The sequence below is a fragment of the Myxine glutinosa genome, chromosome 3, assembly GCF_964187855.1.
Source record: "Myxine glutinosa chromosome 3, kmMyxGlut1.1, whole genome shotgun sequence".
Lineage (NCBI taxonomy): Eukaryota > Metazoa > Chordata > Myxini > Myxiniformes > Myxinidae > Myxine > Myxine glutinosa.
Window position 1 is genome coordinate 104,744,929 of NC_136263.1, and position 24,991 is coordinate 104,769,919.

The 24,991-nt window shown below is 53.4% G+C and overlaps 1 protein-coding gene across 1 annotated transcript; it reads left to right on the forward strand.

Annotated features, from left to right (window-relative positions):
- Positions 1-861: 861 nt before the first annotated feature.
- NICOL1 (NELL2 interacting cell ontogeny regulator 1) lies at positions 862-23,499 on the forward strand. Its single transcript, XM_068110292.2, has 3 exons — positions 862-1,176; positions 19,646-19,734; positions 21,844-23,499. Exons 1-3 carry the CDS (start codon positions 1,056-1,058, stop codon positions 21,931-21,933), a joined length of 300 nt encoding a protein of 99 aa, XP_067966393.1. The 5' UTR covers positions 862-1,055; the 3' UTR covers positions 21,934-23,499.
- Positions 23,500-24,991: the final 1,492 nt, after the last annotated feature.

Sequence of the window (24,991 nt, forward strand, 5' to 3'; positions counted from 1 at the left end):
CCGCTCCCTCCCTCATATTACTCATTTCAACCCCTTGCCCCTCTTTCTTCCCGCTCCCTTCCCTCATATTACCCATTTCGATCCTCTCCCCTCTTTCTTCCCGCTCCCTCCCTCATATTACCCATTTCGATCCTCTCCCCCCTTTCTTCCCGCTCCGTTCCCTCATATTACCCATTTCGATGCTCTCCCCCCTTTCTTCCCGCTCCCTTCCCTCATATTACCCATTTCGATCCTCTCCCCCCTTTCTTCCCGTTCCCTCCCTCATATTACCCATTTCGATCCTCTCCCCTCTTTCTTCCCGCTCCCTCCCTCATATTACCCATTTCGATCCTCTCCCCCCTTTCTTCCCGCTCCCTTCCCTCATATTACCCATTTCGATCCTCTCCCCTCTTTCTTCCTGCTCCCTCTCCTCATATTACCCATTTCGATCCTCTCCCCTCTTTCTTCCCGCTCCCTCCCTCATATTACCCATTTCGATCCTCTCCCCCCTTTCTTCCCGCTCCCTTCCCTCATATTACCCATTTCGATCCTCTCCCCTCTTTCTTCCCGCTCCCTCTCCTCATATTACCCATTTCGATCCTCCCCCTCTTTCTTCCTGCTCCCCTCCCTCATATTACCCATTTCGATCCTCTCCCCTCTTTCTTCCCGCTCCCTCCCTCATATTACCCATTTCGATCCTCTCCCCCCTTTCTTCCCGCTCCGTTCCCTCATATTACCCATTTCGAACCTCTCCCCTCTTTCTTCCCGCTCCGTTCCCTCATATTACCCATTTCGATCCTCTCCCCTCTTTCTTCCCGCTCCCTTCCCTCATATTACCCATTTCGATTCTCTCTGCCCTTTCTTCCCGTTCCCTCCCTCATATTACCCATTCCGATCCTCTCCTCCCCTTTCTTCCCGTTCCCTTACCTCATATTACCCATTCCGATCCTCTCCTCCCCTTTCTTCCCGCTCCCTTCCCTCATATTACCCATTTCGACTCCTCCCCCTCTCCCTCCCCGCCCGTCCCTACATCTGCAGCGCGGCAGCGCCGCAGTGCTCGGCGTCGTCGCCTCGTCATGGCGTCGAATCCCAGCTCTCAGTCCATCCGCTCTTTCGCCGCGCTCACACTCGTACTCCTGCTCGTGTCCGCTCCCGGACATTGCCTCGTGTCGGACGCCACTGCAAAAGGAACCCCAGGTAACCCGGGACAGCATATTATGGCTTTCGGTTCCACGGGCGAACCTCATCACGATGCGAACAAAAGGATGGATTTTAATATTACAACTGTCGTAGATGTCGTCCACTAAAACGGCACCGTGTGGTGTGTGTGGAGTATGGGATATGGGGGTGTGTAATGGGTGGGGTGTGTGTGTGTGTGTAATGGGTGGGGGGGGGGGGTGTGGAGAGTGTGCTGTGTGGAGTGTTTCGTGTAGAGTGAGTGGGTGTGGAGTTTGTTTGGAGTAAGTGGTGTGGTGTGTGTGGAGTATGGTGTGTGTGTAATGGGTGGGGTGAAGTGTTTCGTGTTTAACGAGTGGGTGTAGAGTGTGGTGTGGAGTTTGTTTGGAGTAAGTGGTGCGGTGTGTGGTGGTAAATAGTAATTGTCCACTTACAGCGAATTCGGTGATATATGTATATATATTTTTACCCTCGCCAGAGGAGAGGGTATTGCATTTGAGTCTGTTTGTCTGTTTGTCTGTTTGTGTGTGTGTTTGTTACTGGACATTTTTTTTTTTGACAAGGATGTTGATCACTCCGTTTTGTCAGTGTAATGTGTGGCAACAAGATACTCCAGCAGACAGTGGGCATACCCATGGGTTCAGATCCCAAGATACTCCAGCAGACAGTGGGCATACCCATGGGTTCAGATCCCAAGATACTCCAGCAGACAGTGGGCATACCCATGGGTTCAGATCCCAAGATACTCCAGCAGACAGTGTGCATACCCATGGGTTCAGATCCCAAGATACTCCAGAAGACAGTGGGCATACCCATGGGTTCAGATCCCAAGATACTCCAGCAGACAGTGGGCATACCCATGGGTTCAGATCCGAAGATACTCCAGCAGACAGTTGGCATACCCATGGGTTCAGATCCCAAGATACTCCAGCAGACAGTGGGCATACCCATGGGTTCAGATCCCCAGATACTCCAGCAGACAGTGTGCATACCCATGGGTTCAGATCCCAAGATACTCCAGCAGACAGTGGGCATACCCATGGGTTCAGATCCCCAGATACTCCAGCAGACAGTGTGCATACCCATGGGTTCAGATCCCAAGATACTCCAGCAGACAGTGGGCATACCCATGGGTTCAGATCCCAAGATACTCCAGCAGACAGTGGGCATACCCATGGGTTCAGATCCCAAGATACTCCAGCAGACAGTTGGCATACCCATGGGTTCAGATCCCAAGATACTCCAGCAGACAGTGGGCAATACCCATGGGTTCAGATCCCAAGATACTCCAGCAGACAGTGGGCATACCCATGGGTTCAGATCCCAAGATACTCCAGCAGACAGTGGGCATACCCATGGGTTCAGATCCCAAGATACTCCAGCAGACAGTGTGCATACCCATGGGTTCAGATCCCAAGATACTCCAGCAGACAGTGTGCATACCCATGGGTTCAGATCCCCAGATACTCCAGCAGACAGTGTGCATACCCATGGGTTCAGATCCCAAGATACTCCAGCAGACAGTGGGCATACCCATGGGTTCAGATCCCAAGATACTCCAGCAGACAGTGGGCATACCCATGGGTTCAGATCCCAAGATACTCCAGCAGACAGTTGGCATACCCATGGGTTCAGATCCCAAGATACTCCAGCAGACAGTGGGCAATACCCATGGGTTCAGATCCCAAGATACTCCAGCAGACAGTGGGCAGACCCATGGGTTCAGATCCCAAGATACTCCAGCAGACAGTTGGCATACCCATTGGTTCAGATCCCAAGATACTCCAACAGACAGTGGGCATACACATGGGTTCAGATCCCAAGATACTCCAGCAGACAGTGGACATACCCATGGATTCAGAACCCAAGATACTCCAGCAGACAGTGGGCATACCCATGGGTTCAGATCCCAAGATACTCCAGCAGACAGTGGGCATACCCATGGGTTCAGATCCCAAGATACTCCAGCAGACAGTGTGCATACCCTACCCATGGGTTCAGATCCCAAGATACTCCAGCAGACAGTGTGCATACACATGGGTTCAGATCCCAAGATACTCCAGCAGACAGTGGGCATACCCATGGGTTCAGATCCCAAGATACTCCAGCAGACAGTTGGCATACCCATGGGTTCAGATCCCAAGATACTCCAGCAGGCAGTGGGCATACCCATGGGTTCAGATCCCAAGATACTCCAGCAGACAGTGGGCATACCCATGGATTCAGATCCCAAGATACTCCAGCAGACAGTTGGCATACCCATGGGTTCAGATCCCAAGATACTCCAGCAGACAGTGTGCATACCCATGGGTTCAGATCCCAAGATACTCCAGCAGACAGTTGGCATACCCATGGGTTCAGATCCCAAGATACTCCAGCAGACAGTGGGCATACCCATGGGTTCAGATCCCCAGATACTCCAGCAGACAGTGTGCATACCCATGGGTTCAGATCCCAAGATACTCCAGCAGACTGTGCATACCCATGGGTTCAGATCCCAATATACTCCAGCAGACAGTTGGCATACCGATGGGTTCAGATCCCAATACACTCCAGCAGACAGGTGGCATACCCATGGGTTCAGATCCCAAGATACTCCAGCAGTCAGTGGGCATACCCATGGGTTCAGATCCCAAGATACTCCAGCAGACAGTGAGCATACCCATGGGTTCAGATCCCAAGATACTCCAGCAGACAGTGTGCATACCCATGGGTTCAGAACCCAAGATACTCCAGCTGTCAGTGGGCATACCCATGGGTTCAGAACCCAAGATACTCCAGCAGTCAGTGGGCATACCCATGGGTTCAGATCCCAAGATACTCCAGCAGACAGTGTGCATACCCATGGGTTCAGATCCCAAGATACTCCAGCAGACAGTGGGCATACCCATGGGTTCAGATCCCAAGATACTCCAGCAGACAGTGTGCATACCCATGGGTTCAGATCCCAAGATACTCCAGCAGACAGTGGGGATACCCATGGGTTCAGATCCCAATATACTCCAGTAGACAGTTGGCATAACCATGGGTTCAGATCCCAAGATACTCCAGCAGACAGTTGGCATACCCATGGGTTCAGATCCCAAGATACTCCAGCAGACAGTGGGCATACCCATGGGTTCAGATCCCAAGATACTCCAGCAGACAGTGGGCATACCCATGGGTTCAGATCCCAAGATACTCCAGCAGACAGTGGGCATACCCATGGGTTCAGATCCCCAGATACTCCAGCAGACAGTGTGCATACCCATGGGTTCAGATCCAAAGATACTCCAGCAGACAGTGGGATACCCATGGGTTCAGATCCCAAGATACTCCAGCAGACAGTGGGCATACCCATGGGTTCAGATCCCAAGATACTCCAGCAGACAGTGGGCATACACATGGGTTCAGATCCAAAGATACTCCAGCAGACAGTGGACATACCCATGGATTCAGAACCCAAGATACTCCAGCAGACAGTGGGCATACCCATGGGTTCAGATCCCAAGATACTCCAGCAGACAGTGGGCATACCCATGGGTTCAGATCCCAAGATACTCCAGCAGACAGTGGGCATACCCATGGGTTCAGATCCAAAGATACTCCAGCAGACAGTGGGCATACCCATGGGTTCAGATCCCAAGATACTCCAGCACAGTGGGCATACCCATGGGTTCAGATCCCAAGATACTCCAGCAGACAGTTGGCATACCCATGGGTTCAGATCCCAAGATACTCCAGCAGACAGTGTGCATACCCATGGGTTCAGATCCCAAGATACTCCAGCAGACAGTTGGCATACCCATGGGTTCAGATCCCAAGATACTCCAGCAGACAGTAGGCATACCCATGGGTTCAGATCCCCAGATACTCCAGCAGACAGTGTGCATACCCATGGGTTCAGATCCCAAGATACTCCAGCAGACAGTGTGCATACCCATGGGTTCAGATCCCAATATACTCCAGCAGACAGTTGACATACCCATGGGTTCAGAACCCAAGATACTCCAGCAGTCAGTGGGCATACCCATGGGTTCAGATCCCAAGATACTCCAGCAGACTGTGCATACCCATGGGTTCAGATCCCAAGATACTCCAGCAGACTGTGCATACCCATGGGTTCAGATCCCAAGATACTCCAGCAGACTGGGGATACCCATGGGTTCAGATCCCAATATACTCCAGCAGACAGGTGGCATACCCATGGGTTCAGAGCCCAAGATACTCCAGCAGTCAGTGGGCATACCCATGGGTTCAGATCCCAAGATACTCCAGCAGACAGTGGGCATTCCCATGGGTTCAGATCCCAAGATACTCCAGCAGACAGTGAGCATACCCATGGGTTCAGATCCCAAGATACTCCAGCAGACAGTGTGCATACCCATGGGTTCAGAACCCAAGATACTCCAGCAGTCAGTGGGCATACCCATGGGTTCAGATCCCAAGATACTCTAGCAGACAGTGTGCATACCCATGGGTTCAGATCCCAAGATACTCCAGCAGACAGTGTGCATACCCATGGGTTCAGATCCCAAGATACTCCAGCAGACAGTGGGGATACCCATGGGTTCAGATCCCAATATACTCCAGTAGACAGTTGGCATAACCATGGGTTCAGATCCCAAGATACTCCAGCAGACAGTGGGCATACCCATGGGTTCAGATCCCAAGATACTCCAGCAGACAGTGGGCATACCCATGGGTTCAGATCCCAAGATACTCCAGCAGACAGTGGGCATACCCATGGGTTCAGATCCCAAGATACTCCAGCAGACAGTGGGCATACCCATGGGTTCAGATCCCACGATACTCCAGCAGACAGTTGGCATACCCATGGGTTCAGATCCCAAGATACTCCAGCAGACAGTGGGCATACCCATGGGTTCAGATCCCACGATACTCCAGCAGACAGTTGGCATACCCATGGGTTCAGATCCCAACATACTCCAACAGACAGTGGGCATACCCATGGGTTCAGATCCCAAGATACTCCAGCAGACAGTGGGCATACCCATGGGTTCAGATCCCAAGATACTCCAGCAGACAGTGGGCATACCCATGGGTTCAGATCCCAAGATACTCCAGCAGACAGTGGGCATACCCATGGGTTCAGATCCCAAGATACTCCAGCAGACAGTGGGCATACCCATGGGTTCAGATCCCACGATACTCCAGCAGACAGTTGGCATACCCATGGGTTCAGATCCCAACATACTCCAACAGACAGTGGGCATACCCATGGGTTCAGATCCCAAGATACTCCAGCAGACAGTGGGCATACACATGGGTTCAGATCCAAAGATACTCCAGCAGACAGTGGACATACCCATGGATTCAGAACCCAAGATACCCCAGCAGACAGTGGGCATACCCATGGGTTCAGATCCCAAGATACTCCAGCAGACAGTGGGCATACCCATGGGTTCAGATCCCAAGATACTCCAGCAGACAGTTGGCATACCCATGGGTTCAGATCCAAAGATACTCCAGCAGACAGTGGACATACCCATGGATTCAGAACCCAAGATACCCCAGCAGACAGTGGGCATACCCATGGGTTCAGATCCCAAGATACTCCAGCAGACAGTGGGCATACCCATGGATTCAGAACCCAAGATACCCCAGCAGACAGTGGGCATACCCATGGGTTCAGATTCCAAGATACTCCAGCAGACAGTGTGCATACCCTACCCATGGGTTCAGATCCCAAGATACTCCAGCAGACAGTGGGCATACCCATGGGTTCAGATCCCCAGATACTCCAGCAGACAGTGTGCATACCCATGGGTTCAGATCCCAAGATAATCCAGTAGACTGTGCATACCCATGGGTTCAGATCCCAATATACTCCAGCAGACAGTTGGCATACCGATGGGTTCAGATCCCAATATACTCCAGTAGACAGTTGACATACCCATGGGTTCAGAACCCAAGATACTCCAGCAGTCAATGGGCATACCCATGGGTTCAGAACCCAAGATACTCCAGCAGTCAGTGGGCATACCCATGGGTTCAGATCCCAAGATACTCCAGCAGACAGTGAGCATACCCATGGGTTCAGATCCCAAGATACTCCAGCAGACAGTGTGCATACCCATGGGTTCAGAACCCAAGATACTCCAGCAGTCAGTGGGCATACCCATGGGTTCAGATCCCAAGATACTCCAGCAGACAGTGTGCATACCCATGGGTTCAGATCCCAAGATACTCCAGCAGACCGTGGGGATACCCATGGGTTCAGATCCCAAGATACTCCAGCAGACAGGTGGCATACCCATGGGTTCAGGTCCCAAGATACTCCAGCAGTCAGTGGGCATACCCATGGGTTCAGATCCCAAGATACTCCAGCAGACAGTTGGCATACCCATGGGTTCAGATCCCAATATACTCCAGCAGTCAGTGGGCATACCCATGGGTTCAGATCCCAAGATACTCCAGCAGACAGTGAGCATACCCATGGGTTCAGATCCCAAGATACTCCAGCAGACAGTGGGGATACCCATGGGTTCAGATCCCAATATACTCCAGTAGACAGTTGGCATAACCATGGGTTCAGATTCCAAGATACTCCAGCAGACAGTTGGCATACCCATGGGTTCAGATCCCAAGATACTCCAGCAGATAGTGGGCATACCCATGGGTTCAGATCCCAAGATACTCCAGCAGACAGTGGGCATACCCATGGGTTCAGATCCCAAGATACTCCAGCAGACAGTGTGCATACCCATGGGTTCAGAACCCAAGATACTCCAGCAGTCAGTGGGCATACCCATGGGTTCAGATCCCAAGATACTCCAGCAGACAGTGTGCATACCCATGGGTTCAGTTCCCAAGATACTCCAGCAGACAGTGTGCATACCCATGGGTTCAGATCCCAAGATACTCCAGCAGACAGTGGGGATACCCATGGGTTCAGATCCCAATATACTTCAGTAGACAGTTGGCATAACCATGGGTTCAGATTCCAAGATACTCCAGCAGACAGTTGGCATACCCATGGGTTCAGATCCCAAGATACTCCAGCAGATAGTGGGCATACCCATGGGTTCAGATCCCAAGATACTCCAGCAGACAGTGGGCATACCCATGGGTTCAGATCCCAAGATACTCCAGCAGACAGTGGGCATACCCATGGGTTCAGATCCCACGATACTCCAGCAGACAGTTGGCATACCCATGGGTTCAGATCCCAACATACTCCAGCAGACAGTGGGCATACCCATGGGTTCAGATCCCAGGATACTCCAGCAGACAGTGGGCATACCCATGGGTTCAGATCCCAAGATACTCCAGCAGACAGTTGGCATACCCATGGGTTCAGATCCCAAGATACTCCAGCAGACAGTGGGCATACCCATGGGTTCAGATCCCCAGATACTCCAGCAGACAGTGTGCATACCCATGGGTTCAGATCCCAAGATACTCCAGCAGACAGTGGGCATACCCATGGGTTCAGATCCCCAGATACTCCAGCAGACAGTGTGCATACCCATGGGTTCAGATCCCAAGATACTCCAGCAGACAGTGGGCATACTCATGGGTTCAGATCCCAAGATACTCCAGCAGACAGTGGGCATACCCATGGGTTCAGATCCCAAGATACTCCAGCAGACAGTTGGCATACCCATGGGTTCAGATCCCAAGATACTCCAGCAGACAGTGGGCATACCCATGGGTTCAGATCCCAAGATACTCCAGCAGACAGTGGGCAGACCCATGGGTTCAGATCCCAAGATACTCCAGCAGACAGTTGGCATACCCATTGGTTCAGATCCCAAGATACTCCAACAGACAGTGGGCATACCCATGGGTTCAGATCCAAAGATACTCCAGCAGACAGTGGACATACCCATGGATTCAGAACCCAAGATACCCCAGCAGACAGTGGGGATACCCATGGGTTCAGATCCCAATATACTCCAGTAGACAGTTGGCATAACCATGGGTTCAGATCCCAAGATACTCCAGCAGACAGTGGGCATACCCATGGGTTCAGATCCCAAGATACTCCAGCAGACAGTGGGCATACCCATGGGTTCAGATCCCAAGATACTCCAGCAGACAGTGGGCATACCCATGGGTTCAGATCCCAAGATACTCCAGCAGACAGTGGGCATACCCATGGGTTCAGATCCCACGATACTCCAGCAGACAGTTGGCATACCCATGGGTTCAGATCCCAAGATACTCCAGCAGACAGTGGGCATACCCATGGGTTCAGATCCCACGATACTCCAGCAGACAGTTGGCATACCCATGGGTTCAGATCCCAACATACTCCAACAGACAGTGGGCATACCCATGGGTTCAGATCCCAAGATACTCCAGCAGACAGTGAGCATACCCATGGGTTCAGATCCCAAGATACTCCAGCAGACAGTTGGCATACCCATGGGTTCAGATCCCAACATACTCCAACAGACAGTGGGCATACCCATGGGTTCAGATCCCAAGATACTCCAGCAGACAGTGGGCATACACATGGGTTCAGATCCAAAGATACTCCAGCAGACAGTGGACATACCCATGGATTCAGAACCCAAGATACCCCAGCAGACAGTGGGCATACCCATGGGTTCAGATCCCAAGATACTCCAGCAGACAGTGGGCATACCCATGGGTTCAGATCCCAAGATACTCCAGCAGACAGTGGGCATACCCATGGGTTCAGATCCCAAGATACTCCAGCAGACAGTGGGCATACCCATGGGTTCAGATCCCAAGATACTCCAGCATACAGTGGGCATACCCATGGGTTCAGATCCCAAGATACTCCAGCAGACAGTGGGCATACCCATGGGTTCAGATCCCAAGATACTCCAGCAGACAGTGTGCATACCCATGGGTTCAGAACCCAAGATACTCCAGCAGTCAGTGGGCATACCCATGGGTTCAGATCCCAAGATACTCCAGCAGACAGTGTGCATACCCATGGGTTCAGTTCCCAAGATACTCCAGCAGACAGTGTGCATACCCATGGGTTCAGATCCCAAGATACTCCAGCAGACAGTGGGGATACCCATGGGTTCAGATCCCAATATACTCCAGTAGACAGTTGGCATAACCATGGGTTCAGATTCCAAGATACTCCAGCAGACAGTTGGCATACCCATGGGTTCAGATCCCAAGATACTCCAGCAGATAGTGGGCATACCCATGGGTTCAGATCCCAAGATACTCCAGCAGACAGTGGGCATACCCATGGGTTCAGATCCCAAGATACTCCAGCAGACAGTGGGCATACCCATGGGTTCAGATCCCACGATACTCCAGCAGACAGTTGGCATACCCATGGGTTCAGATCCCAACATACTCCAACAGACAGTGGGCATACCCATGGGTTCAGATCCCAAGATACTCCAGCAGACAGTGGGCATACACATGGGTTCAGATCCAAAGATACTCCAGCAGACAGTGGACATACCCATGGATTCAGAACCCAAGATACCCTAGCAGACAGTGGGCATACCCATGGGTTCAGATCCCAAGATACTCCAGCAGACAGTGGGCATACCCATGGGTTCAGATCCCAAGATACTCCAGCAGACAGTGGGCATACCCATGGGTTCAGATCCCAAGATACTCCAGCAGACAGTGTGCATACCCATGGGTTCAGATCCCAAGATACTCCAGCAGACAGTGGGCATACCCATGGGTTCAGATCCCAAGATACTCCAGCAGACAGTGGGCATACCCATGGGTTCAGATCCCAAGATACTCCAGCAGACAGTTGGCATACCCATGGGTTTAGATCCCAAGATACTCCAGCAGACAGTGGGCATACCCATGGGTTCAGATCCCCAGATACTCCAGCAGACAGTGTGCATACCCATGGGTTCAGATCCCAAGATACTCCAGCAGACAGTGTGCATACCCATGGGTTCAGATCCCCAGATACTCCAGCAGACAGTGTGCATACCCATGGGTTCAGATCCCCAGATACTCCAGCAGACAGTGTGCATACCCATGGGTTCAGATCCCAAGATACTCCAGCAGACAGTGGGCATACTCATGGGTTCAGATCCCAAGATACTCCAGCAGACAGTGGGCATACCCATGGGTTCAGATCCCAAGATACTCCAGCAGACAGTGTGCATACCCATGGGTTCAGATCCCAATATACTCCAGCAGACAGTTGACATACCCATGGGTTCAGAACCCAAGATACTCCAGCAGTCAGTGGGCATACCCATGGGTTCAGATCCCAAGATACTCCAGCAGACAGTGGGCATACCCATGGGTTCAGATCCCAAGATACTCCAGCAGACAGTTGGCATACCCATGGGTTCAGATCCCAAGATACTCCAGCAGACAGTGGGCATACCCATGGGTTCAGATCCCAAGATACTCCAGCAGACAGTGGGCAGACCCATGGGTTCAGATCCCAAGATACTCCAGCAGACAGTTGGCATACCCATTGGTTCAGATCCCAAGATACTCCAACAGACAGTGGGCATACCCATGGGTTCAGATCCCAAGATACTCCAGCAGACAGTGGGCATACCCATGGGTTCAGATCCCAAGATACTCCAGCAGACAGTGGGCATACCCATGGGTTCAGATCCCAAGATACTCCAGCATACAGTGGGCATACCCATGGGTTCAGATCCCAAGATACTCCAGCAGACAGTGGGCATACCCATGGGTTCAGATCCCAAGATACTCCAGCAGACAGTGTGCATACCCATGGGTTCAGAACCCAAGATACTCCAGCAGTCAGTGGGCATACCCATGGGTTCAGATCCCAAGATACTCCAGCAGACAGTGTGCATACCCATGGGTTCAGTTCCCAAGATACTCCAGCAGACAGTGTGCATACCCATGGGTTCAGATCCCAAGATACTCCAGCAGACAGTGGGGATACCCATGGGTTCAGATCCCAATATACTCCAGTAGACAGTTGGCATAACCATGGGTTCAGATTCCAAGATACTCCAGCAGACAGTTGGCATACCCATGGGTTCAGATCCCAAGATACTCCAGCAGACAGTGGGCATACCCATGGGTTCAGATCCCAAGATACTCCAGCAGACAGTTGGCATACCCATGGGTTCAGATCCCAAGATACTCCAGCAGACAGTGGGCATACCCATGGGTTCAGATCCCAAGATACTCCAGCAGACAGTGGGCAGACCCATGGGTTCAGATCCCAAGATACTCCAGCAGACAGTTGGCATACCCATTGGTTCAGATCCCAAGATACTCCAACAGACAGTGGGCATACCCATGGGTTCAGATCCCAAGATACTCCAGCAGACAGTGGACATACCCATGGATTCAGAACCCAAGATACTCCAGCAGACAGTGGGCATACCCATGGGTTCAGATCCCAAGATACTCCAGCAGACAGTGGGCATACCCATGGGTTCAGATTCCAAGATACTCCAGCAGACAGTGTGCATACCCTACCCATGGGTTCAGATCCCAAGATACTCCAGCAGACAGTGTGCATACACATGGGTTCAGATCCCAAGATACTCCAGCAGACAGTGGGCATACCCATGGGTTCAGATCCCAAGATACTCCAGCAGACAGTTGGCATACCCATGGGTTCAAATCCCAAGATACTCCAGCAGGCAGTGGGCATACCCATGGGTTCAGATCCCAAGATACTCCAGCAGACAGTGGGCATACCCATGGATTCAGATCCCAAGATACTCCAGCAGACAGTTGGCATACCCATGGGTTCAGATCCCAAGATACTCCAGCAGACAGTGTGCATACCCATGGGTTCAGATCCCAAGGTACTCCAGCAGACAGTTGGCATACCCATGGGTTCAGATCCCAAGATACTCCAGCAGACAGTGGGCATACCCATGGGTTCAGATCCCCAGATACTCCAGCAGACAGTGTGCATACCCATGGGTTCAGATCCCAAGATACTCCAGCAGACTGTGCATACCCATGGGTTCAGATCCCAATATACTCCAGCAGACAGTTGGCATACCGATGGGTTCAGATCCCAATATACTCCAGTAGACAGTTGACATACCCATGGGTTCAGAACCCAAGATACTCCAGCAGTCAGTGGGCATACCCATGGGTTCAGATCCCAAGATACTCCAGCAGACAGTGGGCATTCCAATGGGATCAGATCCCAAGATACTCCAGCAGACAGTGTGCATACCCATGGGTTCAGATCCCAAAATACTCCAGCAGACAGTGTGCATACCCATGGGTTCAGATCCCAAGATACTCCAGCAGACCGTGGGGATACACATGGGTTCAGATCCCAAGATACTCCAGCAGACAGTGGGCATCGTACGACGGGCCCTTCCGCGTGCTGGCGACCGGGGTGAAGCACTTCACCCTGGACATCGGCGGTACTCCTGACCGCGTTTCTGTGGACCGCCTCAAGCCGGCCCACCTCGACGTGGACCATCCACCGCCAGTGGCCCGACCCCCGCGTCGGGGCCGCCCCCCTGCGGGCGGACCCCCGGCACCGCCCAGCCCCGCCGCCCCCCGGTCCTGCACCCATCCCAGGGGCAGCCGGAGGCATCCCAGATGGCATCCCTGCATCCCAGACGCCGCCAGTCACCAGGGGGCGCTTCGGCCGGGTCATCCGTTTGCCCCGCAAACTGGCCCTTCAGGTGCGCGGGAATTCTGGGGGGGCGCGTGTGGCGGACACGAAAGCACTGACGTGGTGACATCACCCCGCACACCGAGTGGGGGTGGGCCACGCCCGGGAGAGAGGCGTGGCCTCACGATATACACGGGGCGCGCAGCCCTGAGAGTTCAGTGTTACAGTGAGCTCTTGAATAAAGACTCTCACAAATTACCGCGTTGTCCGCTTCCTCCTTGTTTACAAACAGCGCGCGTAACACCGCGCTTTAGTAGCACACTTACACCTGAGCTGTCTAGTCTGGGTTTTTGGGCGACCGGACTAAACATCACGAGGAGCACCATCCCACTGATGGACTGGGCGTCCCGTCTGCTGACAGTTGGTGGAGCTTTAAGATCCCACGGAGTCCTTCGTGACGAGTAGGTGAGCTATCGCCGGAAGCCTGAATATATATCAAATGCATGCCCTGATTACCACTTCGAAGGCAAAGGCAAACCACCCTGTGCAATCCTTGCTCTGCGGCTTCTTTGGTAGTGTAGCGGTTACCGGTAGCATGACACAATTACCCTGCACCGGCCGATGACGCAACCGGCAAGCGGTCACGTGTCCGGACTCGCCCTGGCGTGTTGAGACTTGCCTTTACCGGGGCGAACGCTTGCCTTGCATACCACGCCCCGTTGAGAGGCGTGGCTTATCTATTTGCATACCACGCCCGCCTGGAGGCGTGGCTTTTGTGTGTTGAGTTTCTGACATATATATTGCCGCCCGTTCGATGGGCTGATTCAGTGCTTTGGAGTTCGTTTGAGTGAGCTGGGAATAAATAGCTCAGAGAAACCTAATTCCTGGCGTCGTCCATTTGGTCCGATTTTATCGTGCGAGCACAGCTCCCACAATTGGTGACCCCTTTCTACGAACACGGCGATGGAGTCAGCTGTAGCTTTGAAGCTCCCGGGCTTTTGGGAATCTCACGCGGCCGTTTGGTTTGCTCAAGCGGATTCTCAATTCGCCCTGCGGGACATTACGGAGGACACGACGCGCTACCACCACGTGGTCTCCGCGCTCAACGCCTCCTCCGCTTCCCGGGTTCTGAGCTTCCTACAGCACCCGCCGGACGCCGACAAATACGGCGTGCTCAAAGACCTACTCCTCGGTGCGTTTGGACTCACGGAGACCGAACGCGCACGACAACTACTACACCTCCCGGAGATGGGCAAGGCCTGTCCGTCCGAAAGCATGGACCACATGCTTGCTCTTCTCGGTGACCACAGCCCGGACTTCCTCTTCCGCGAGCTGTTCCTCCAGCGGCTCCGGGCAGGTACGGTTAGCTTTGGCTAATTCGCCCATCACGGACCCTCGCGCCCTGGCCAAGGAGGCCGATAAATTTTGCTCGGCCAGGCGACACGTCGGAGCGGCCGCCTGGGACCCTGGGCCGACCGAGGCAACGCCCGCGCCACGACCGGCGCCTCCACCGGCCGAGTCGGCGCCACTGGCGGCAGCGGCCGCCCCATCGACCGAACCCGACGCGGCCGCAGGAGCCTCCACCAGAGCGGACCATGTGCTATTACCACGCCAGGTTCGGGCAGAAGGCCAGAACGTGCCGCCCACCGTGCACTTTCGGCGGGTCAGGAAATGACCAGGCCGGCGCTCGCTGCCTGCCATGAGCGTCAGCCATTCAGGCAGCCTTCTGTTTATCACGGACACGGAGTCCGGGCGGCGTTTTTTGTGTGACACCGGCGCTCAGCTGAGCGTGATACCCGCCTCGGTGGAGGACAAACAGGCCGCGCTTTGCGGCCCCGCTTTGGTCGCCGCAAACGGTTCCTCCATCCGCACCTTCGGTTCACGCAGCGTCGCATTCTGCTTCGGGGGCCAGCGCTTCAGGTGGGACTTAATCACGGCGAACGTGCCCATGGCCTTGCTGGGTGCAGATTTTCTTTGCACGCATGGGCTTTTGGTCGACGTCAAACGGCGTCGGCTCATTAACGCGGAGACCTTCAGCTCGCTCGCTTGCTCATTGAGCACCTCCGCTCCGACCAAGCTAGCCTGCGCGCTCCCGGCCATGGACGATTTCACCCGCCTACTCGCCGAGTTTCCCGCCCTCACGCAGCCGACGTTTTCGGCCGTCGCCGTCAAGCACGGCGTCGAACACCACATCCCGACCACAGGTCCACCGGTCTACACCAGGGCTCGCCGCCTCAACCCGGCCAAACTCGCCGTAGCGAAGGCGGAATTCGACGCGCTGGAGCGATTGGGAATTTTGCGGCGCTCGAATAGCGCGTGGGCCTCGCCCCTGCACATCGTGCCCAAACCAGGTGGTGGATGGCGACCATGCGGCGATTACCGCCGCCTCAACGACGCCACCACCCCCGACCGGTACCCGATACCACACATACAGGACTTTTCCGCCCGTTTGGCGGGGCGGGTGATCTTCTCCAAGGTCGACCTCATTCGGGGCTACCACCAGGTACCTGTCCGGCCGGCCGACGTTCCGAAGACGGCTGGAATTACACCTTTTGGCCTCTTCGAGTTCCTCCGAATGCCGTTCGGCCTTAAAAACGCGGCCCAGGCCTTTCAGCGGCTGATGGACAGTGTGCTGCGCGATCTCACCTTTCTGTTCGTCTGCCTGGATGACATTCTCATCGCCAGCACTTCCCGGGCGGAGCACCTCGTCCACCTGCGCACGCTTTTTGAGCGCCTCGGCCAGCACGGCCTCATCATCAACCCGGCGAAATGCCAGTTTGGCGTAACGGCCGTCGACTTCCTGGGGCACCGCATCACGAAGCGCAGGGCCGTCCCGCTGCCTACCAAGTTGGAGGCAGTCACAAGTTTCCCGCGCCCTCGCTCCATCAAGGCCCTACAGGAATTTTTGGGGATGGTAAATTTCTACCACTGGTTCGTGCCTCGCGCCGCCCAACTCATGCGCCCCCTGTACGAAGCCGTCCGGGGCAAGCCGGCCAAGCACGTCGTCGCCTGGACCACAGAGATGGACGCGGCGTTCACGGGCGCTAAGCTGGCCCTCGCCAACGCGACCATGCTGGCGCACCCAGTGCTCGACGCACCCATCGCCCTCACCACGGACGCTTCCGACTACGCGGTGGGCGCCGTGCATGAACAGTGGGTGAACGGAGCTTGGCAACCGCTGGCCTTCTTCAGCCGGCAGCTTCGCCCTAACGAGCGCAAGTATAGCGCTATCGACCGCGAGCTTCTCGGCCTTTACCTGGCTGTTCGCCACTTCCGCCATCTTTTGGAGGGCCGCCCATGTGCGGCGTTTGTGGACCACAAACCCCTGGTCTTCGCCATGGCCAAGGTTACGGAGCCGTGGTCGGCCCGCCAGCAGCGCCACCTCTCCGCCGTGTCCGAATTTACGACGGACATCCGGCACATCGCGGGCAAGGACAACGCTGTGGCCGATTGCCTCTCCCGGTCCGGCGCGAACGCCGTCCACCTGGGTGTGGACTTCACCCGCATGGCGGCCAACCAGACCGCCGACCCCACGGTGCAAGCCCTCCGGACAGCGGACACAGGCCTGCGGTTGGCCGACGTCCCCTTCGAGGACACAGGCACAGTTCTCCTGTGTGACGTCTCCCTGGGCCAACCTCGCCCCATCGTGCCCACCGGATGGCGGCGGCACATTTTTGACGCCCTCCACGGCCTTTCCCACCCGGGCCGGAAAGCATCACAGAAGTTCGTGGCAGCGAAATTCGTCTGGCACGGGCTCCGTAAAGACGTCCGCGACTGGGCCAATGCCTGTGTCGCCTGCCAGCACGCGAAGGTCCACCGGCACACCCAGGCCCCGTTGGCACCATTCGACGTGCCCGCGCGGCGCTTCGACCACGTCAATGTGGACCTGGTGGGACCCCTTCCCTCCTCGCGGGGCTTCACCCACCTCCTCACAATGGTGGACAGGACCACCAGGTGGCCGGAGGCCGTCCCGCTGGCATCAACAACATCCGCCGACGTGGCGCAGGCCTTCATTGGCACCTTGATTGCCCGTTTCGGCGCCCCCTCGGACATCTCCTCCGATAGAGGCCCGCAATTCACCTCCGAGCTTTGAGGCGCGGTCGCCCAGGCCTTGGGGGTCAAGCTTCACCGCACCACGGCCTACCACCCCCAAGCCAACGGCTTGTGCGAGCGGTTCCACCGCTCGATGAAGGCCGCTCTCAGGGCCAGCCTCCAGGACGACGGTTGGGCCGACAGGCTCCCGTGGGTCCTATTGGGCCTCCGAACGGCCCCTAAAGAGGACCTCCAGGCTTCCACCGCCGAGCTGGTCTACGGCCAGCCACTGCGCGTGCCGGGCGAATTCATCCCTGACGCCACCGGCCCCTGGTCCGCGGCTCGCCAACGCTCGGTCCTCCAGGAGGCCGCCAGGAGATTTGCCCCCGTGTCCACGTCCCACCACGGCTGCCCCCAAGCCCACGTCCCCCCAGCACTTCGCACTGCGGAGTACGTTTTTATCCGGCACGACGCACACCGGGGAACGCTCCGGCCGCCGTACGATGGACCTTTCTGGGTCCTTAAGAGGGACGACAAGTCGTTCACCATCGACATCGGCGGCAAGGCGGACCGCATCTCCGTGGACCGCCTCAAGCCGGCCCATTTGGACCTCGACCAACCACGGTTGGCCCTTCCTCCACGTCGGGGCCGTCCCCCGTCACCCAGGCCCCCCGCCCGACCATCCACCGCCCCGCCACCTACCACCCCCACACGAATCGTCAGGGGTCGTTTCGGCCGGGTCATCAAGACCCCCCTCAAACTGACTCTCCCGGTGCATGTTAATTCTTGGGGGGCGCGTGTAGCGGTTACCGGTAGCATGACAATTACCCTGCACCGGCAGATGACGCAACCGGCGAGCGGTCACGTGTCCGGACTCGCCCGGGCGTGTTGATACTTGCCTTTCCCGGGCGAACGCTTGCCTTGCATACCACGCCCCGTTGAGAGGCGTGGCTTATCTATTTGCCTACCACGCCCCGCCTGAGAGGCGTGGCTTTTGTGTGTTGAGTTTCGGATATATATTGCCGCCCGTTCGATGGGCTGATTCAGACTTCAGTGCTTTGGAGTTCGTTTGAGTGAGCTGGGAATAAATAGCTCAGAGAAACCTAATTCCTGGCGTCGTCCATTTTGTCCGATTTTATCGTGCGAGAACAGCTCCCACAGTAGCATGAATTTGATGAAATGTTTTACATTTTGCGTACCACAGCAAAAAGACCATTACAAAAAATGAACCAGATGAGGAGATGGCAAAAGCAATGGGGGTGGGGATCTTCTTCTTCCCCTTAGTATGCAGCACATGGCTGCAGGTTGCAGCATTTGCTGGAAGCTCAGCTTGCCTGGGCTGCTGATGCAGTGCCCCCTGCAGGTTCAAGTAGGGATTTGTAATTTGTCCAGGTTGCCGGCGATACCTGACCTACTCTTCACAAATGACACCGTGGGATCTTTAACGACCACCAACTAATTCCGGCAGATGGGACGCCCAGTCATCCATCCGAGGGACAATCACCCTGCATGTGATAAACTGGGATGACAGTTTAGTTGGGTCGGGATTCAAACCCAGGTTAGACAGCTCAGGCCAGGGTGCATACCTTGAGGCCATCCTGCCAGCCATGTGGGGGATGATTAATGAGCACCTCTCGATAATGAGGGAAGAAGTGTAAGATAAAGGCAAAGAGGTTGGGAGGGCATAGACGAGAGGGTAGGGAAGGGCAATGGTACGGCTACCTGTGTAAGGGATGGGCTTGTGCGGTCAATTCCAACATTAACATTTACACAAGAAATTGATGACCCAAAAGGGCTTTGAGGTTGTATCTGTGATATTTTATTGCCCAAAATCTCTGACAACTTGATACTCGGTCAGATATCGCGAGTTATCTTGTTTGAATGTCTTGTTCTCTACAATGTGGGCTGTGTCTCTCTTTTTCCCGTGTGGTGGTAACGTTGTGCTCCCTTTGGAAGGTCGTCACTGCGTTGACTGCCACGCATTTGAATTCATGGAAAGAGCCTTGACCGCCATGCAAAGCTCCACAGAAGGACTCATCACCAGAGTAAGTTTCCTGTGCCTTGAAGAGTGTGTGACACACTCGCACAGACTCACTCGCTGTTCCACATAAAAAAAAGAAACGATGCATTTCCTTAACACCTGATGTAACTAATACTGTGTTGTATGCAAACAGGTGTTCGTGAAGATCTTTCGGCTTTGCTTGACATCGATTAGTTTTTGAAATTGAGACAAGCTATACTACATGGCCAAAAGTATGTGGACTCCCGTATGTGCTCGTCGAACATCTCATTCCAACATCATGGGCATTAATATGGAGTTGGTCCTCCCTTTGCTGCTATAACAGCCTCCACTTTTTTTGGAAGACTTTCCACAAGATGTTGGAGCATTGCTGCGGGGATTTGCGTCCATTCAGCCACAAGAGCATTAGTGAGGTCGGGCACTGATGTTGGGCGAAGTTCCAATTCATCCCAAAGGTGTTCGATGGGGTTGAGCTCAGGGCTCTGTGCAGGCCAGTCAAGTTCTTCTACACCAATCTCGACAAACCATTTCTGTTTGGACTTCGCTTTGTGCACGGGGGCATTGTCATTCTGAAACAGGAAAGGGCCTTTCCCAAACTGTTGCCACAAAGTTAGAAGCACACAATCGTCTAGAATGTCATTGTATGTGGTAGCGTTAAGATTTCCCTTCACTGGAACTAAGGGGCCGAGCCCGAACCATGAAAAACAGCCCCGGACCATTATATTCCTCCTCCACCAAACTTTACAGTTGGCACTATGCATTCGGGCAGGTTCCAGAGTCCAATGGTGGCGAGCTTTACACCACTCCAGCCGATGCCTGGCATTGCGCATGGTGATTTTAGGCTTGTGTGCAGCTTCTCGGCCATGGAAACCCATTTCATGAAGCTCCCGACGAACAGTTGTTGTGCTGACGTTGCTTCCAGAGGCAGTTTGGAACTTGGTAGTGAGTGTTGCAACCGAGGACAGACGATTTTTACGCGCTTCAGCAATCGGCGGTCCCGTTCTGTGAGCTTGTGTGGCCTACCACTTCGTGGCTGAGCTGTTGTTGCTCCTAGACGTTTCCACTTCACAATAACAGCACTTACAGTTGACCAGGGCATCTCTAGCAGGGCAGAAATTTGATGAACTGACTTGTTGGAAAGGTGGCATCCTATGACGGTGCCACATTGAGTCACTGAGCTCTTTAATACGGCCCATTCTACTGCCAATGTTTGTCTATGGAGATTGCATGGTTGTGTGCTTGATTATATATACCTGTCAGCAATGGGTGTGGCTGAACCAGTCGAATCTACTAATTAGAAAGGGTGTCCGCATACTTTTGGCCATGTAGTGTATCATCCTTACAAAGGAACTCTGCAACCACATCGTATATTATTACTATCTGTAACATATTGAGCATTACGGTATTCGGGCAGACGTCCCTGATCGGGAGCAATGTTTGGCTTCCGGAAGGGGCGGGCGAGCGGGAGATCGGGTGCGATGGCGGCTTGTAACGCGAGTGTTGAACGGTGATTAAACATTCTCCCTTTACTGGACTGGCCTACACATGATACACTTCACTATTGGAGGGCAATATGCCAGGATGAAACTCCTTTTTGTGTAATTATTTGGTTTTTATAGTGGGCTGCCAGGATGCTGAGAGGTACACACACGAGCCTCCAACCTGTCCAACCTGGGTTTGAATCCAGACGCAGCTGTAAACTGTCATCCCGGTGTTTCACAGGCAGGGTGATTCGACAATGTGAGTGCCGTCCCTTGGATGGATGTTAAACTGGGTGTCACGTATGCCGGAGTTATTTGGTGGATGTTCAAGATTCCACGGTGTTCATGAAGAGTACACGAGCTATCGCCGACAACCTGAACAAATTCCAAATTCTTGCCTTAATCTTAGTCGAACGTCAGGCCTGGCAAGCCGGTTCGTGAAGACTTGGGCCTAAACTTCCCCGGGCCAACCCTCACAAGAACATGGGAATAATTGTGGCCATTAAAGAAGAAGAAGAGAAAAATGTTGTTTTTCAAGTGCTGTATTTCACTTCGAGAAATAAACTGGATTGTTGACATGTAGTGCACTTCAAGGCCGTCTTCCTTGGATAACTACTGAATATAGTTCTGGTGTTTGTGTGTCCCCTGTGCAGACGGATTTGCTGCTATCACGAATTGACCAGAGGGAAGGATGCCATTGCAGCGCACCACGTGCCATGACGCCTGCCATATCCCAACTGTAACGCGTCCCTGCCGGCCTGCCCTGAGTACATACAATTGCTCATCCCTGTTTGGGCGGTGTATAGACAACATATCGCTGCAAACCGGATTCCATAACTGAAGCAAAAACATGCTTAATGCTTATGACGGGGTACCCTTCTGTCGCTTCACCGTAATTACCTTCATTATTATTATTATTCACCGGACTAAAACCGTAATTACGTACAAAAAACCTTCATATTATTACACAAATCCCTCAGCGCTCAGTACGTGCATCGTGGAACACGGCGGTCAAAATACGTTTTCGACGCAGACCTCTTCAGCAGCGAACACAACACGCATCGACCATCAATCGAAAGCCGCAAAGAAAATGCTCGTAAACGATCTTTTGCTCTCGCTCTTGTTCCTGCAACATCGCAGCGGTGCACACAACTTGCGTGTAAGGCCTTGTAATCGTGTGATTTAATGTGTCCGGCACACCACGTACGCACAGGTAATGCATGTGCACAGAATCGTTAACACGGTACCGGTGAATGTTCAATCCCAGACGATTTACATTCAATTCACGCTAGTTTAAGGAAATCTTGTAATCGAATCGACGTATACGCGACGCGTCTTGCAGTATGCATGTGGTGAAACGAGTGTCCCAGCTTTTTTATTTGGGGGCAAGTGAAGCCGATGTGAAGTGTTAAATTATATATATATATATATATATATATATATATATATATATATATATGTATGTATGTATGTATGTATGTATGTATGTATGTATGTATGTATGTATGTAATATGTATACGTATATACTATATAGTAATGCAAGTGGGGTGTATTGTTTTTTTTGGCCGGGAGGATTGTGGGTAAGATTAATACTGTGCTATTGCAAATCAGGGTAAGAGGTATAAATAAGAGCAGGCTGCCGGTCTGCTTTGTGTTATGTAGGGTCCACCCAATGTTGGGACGAAGTACTCCGTATCGCGTGCATGCGTGCACAATGTAACACCGATTGCACGTGTAACACCGATGTACCAGTGGAGATTCCATGTGACGTAAACGTTCGTATAAAACGGAAAGTTGATATTACACGTTTTCAATGTCCATTTATAACGTAATGTGACGAGTCGCGGTGCATGGGAATGCGTTTTCAACGGTCTTGCCTTGAACACAATGCTGTCTGTCTATCTGTGTCCACCGGTCATCGCGTTTCATGTGATTAGTGTGTTTGTACGTGTGTGTGTGTGTGTGTGCGTTTTATTGTCAGTCGTCCATGGAATGCATTTAGAGTTTGCGATTTGGTGTCCGTGCCAGTCCGCATGATCTATCGTTTAATAACCATAGTTGCATGCTAGAATAGCACAGTTTAACTGTTGTCTGTTTCTATGCATTTTGGAATATTGATGTTACAAGTCTAGAGATGTATTTAGAAATATATATATATATTTATTGAATAGTTATATATTTGAAAAGGTATGCTTTTGTAATTCAACTTTGTTCGATGTTAATGATGATGCATCTGTAACCGGTTTTTTGCGAATGTGTTTGCTCTGTGCACTCTTGTGTTTGGGAACATAAAATTACTCCAACCATGCACCAGTCATGTGATCAATGGCTATGTGTCTTTTCTTTCCAAGATCGAGGCTCATGGAAGAGCAAGGAGACGAAGGGTTGCCGATATGAACCGACTAAGTGAACAGGAAAAGAGGAGGGGAGGAAACGCTGCAACCCGTAAGTGTCGGGCTAAGCGAGGGCAATGGTGATAAAGCAAAATGTCAATGCAATCAATGCCTGCTCGAATCCTTGGAGCTAAGCTTGGGATAGCATAGAAGTCTCTAGAAGACGGTGTGTGTGTGTGTGTGTGTGTGTGTGTGTGTGTGTGTGTGTGTGTGTGTGTGTGTGTGTGTGTGTGTGTGTGTGTGTGTGTGTGTTGACCGACCTGGCCTCTTGAAGCCTGGCCGGTTCCACTGACCATATACAGGAGGTGAGGACCAATAGAGTTAAGATGTAAAGTCAGCCTGGATATTGGAATTAACTAAAAGAGGGTTACTAGAAGAACACATACATCCTGGAGGTGCTGGGGTGGTCGTGGCTCGGAGGATTGAGAGCAGAGCGAGCAACACTGAAGTGCTGGTGCGACATGCTAAAGGTGTGTGACCATTGTATGTACGCCATGTCAGTGTTGTGGGCTTAGCTTATCCTTGTATCAACTTCAGGGGTAGTACACAAAACATGTGACTTTTGACACCCTTTCCCCTCCAGTGACGTCCCGTCCATAAATCCCCACTCCCTAAAAAACACGACACCAACACTCCCACCCCCTCCTCCTCCCACAAAACGATTATGAAATGTTTACATTGTATTGTAGGAGCTATGCTCCAACGTAAATCGGAAGAATGGACGCGACAAAAAGCTGGAATTCGTCCGAGTTTCTGTATTGTGTCAAATCAACTCGGGTACTCTGAAAAGCCCGTTTATCGGGCAGCAATATATATACACATTATCCCGGAGCGTATGCCCGGGAAAGGCGAGACCGGGCATGCCCGGGCGAACCCTGGAAAGGCGAGTCTGGACATGCCCGGGCGTCCTGGACGAGGCCTGGCAAGTCGAGAGCGGGCATGCCTGGGCGTCCTGGACGAGCCCTGGAAAGGCGAGGCTGGGCGTGCCCGGGCGTCCCGGGCGAGCCCGGCATGGTGATCGCTCCGCGTCCTCAGTAGGTGCAAGGCGATTGTGTATACCCAGCGGTAGCCGCTACACACGTCCCCCCAGAATCGACTTGCACCGGCAGGGTCAATTTAAGGGGGGTCCTGATGACCCGGCCGAAGCGACCCCTGGCGGGTCGTGGGGGGTGGGGGGGGGTCCGGTGTGGTGGTGGGCGGTCGAGTGGGGGGCACCGTGGATGGGGGGCGGCCTCGCCGCGGCGGAAGGGCCAACCGTGGCGGTTGGTCGATGTCCACGTGCGCCGGCTTGAGGCGGTCCACCGCAATCCGGTCCGACCTGCCGCCGATGTCGATGACGAACGACTTGTCGTCCCGTCGCAGGACCCGGAAGGGCCCGTCGTACGGCGGCCGGAGTGGCCCCCGATT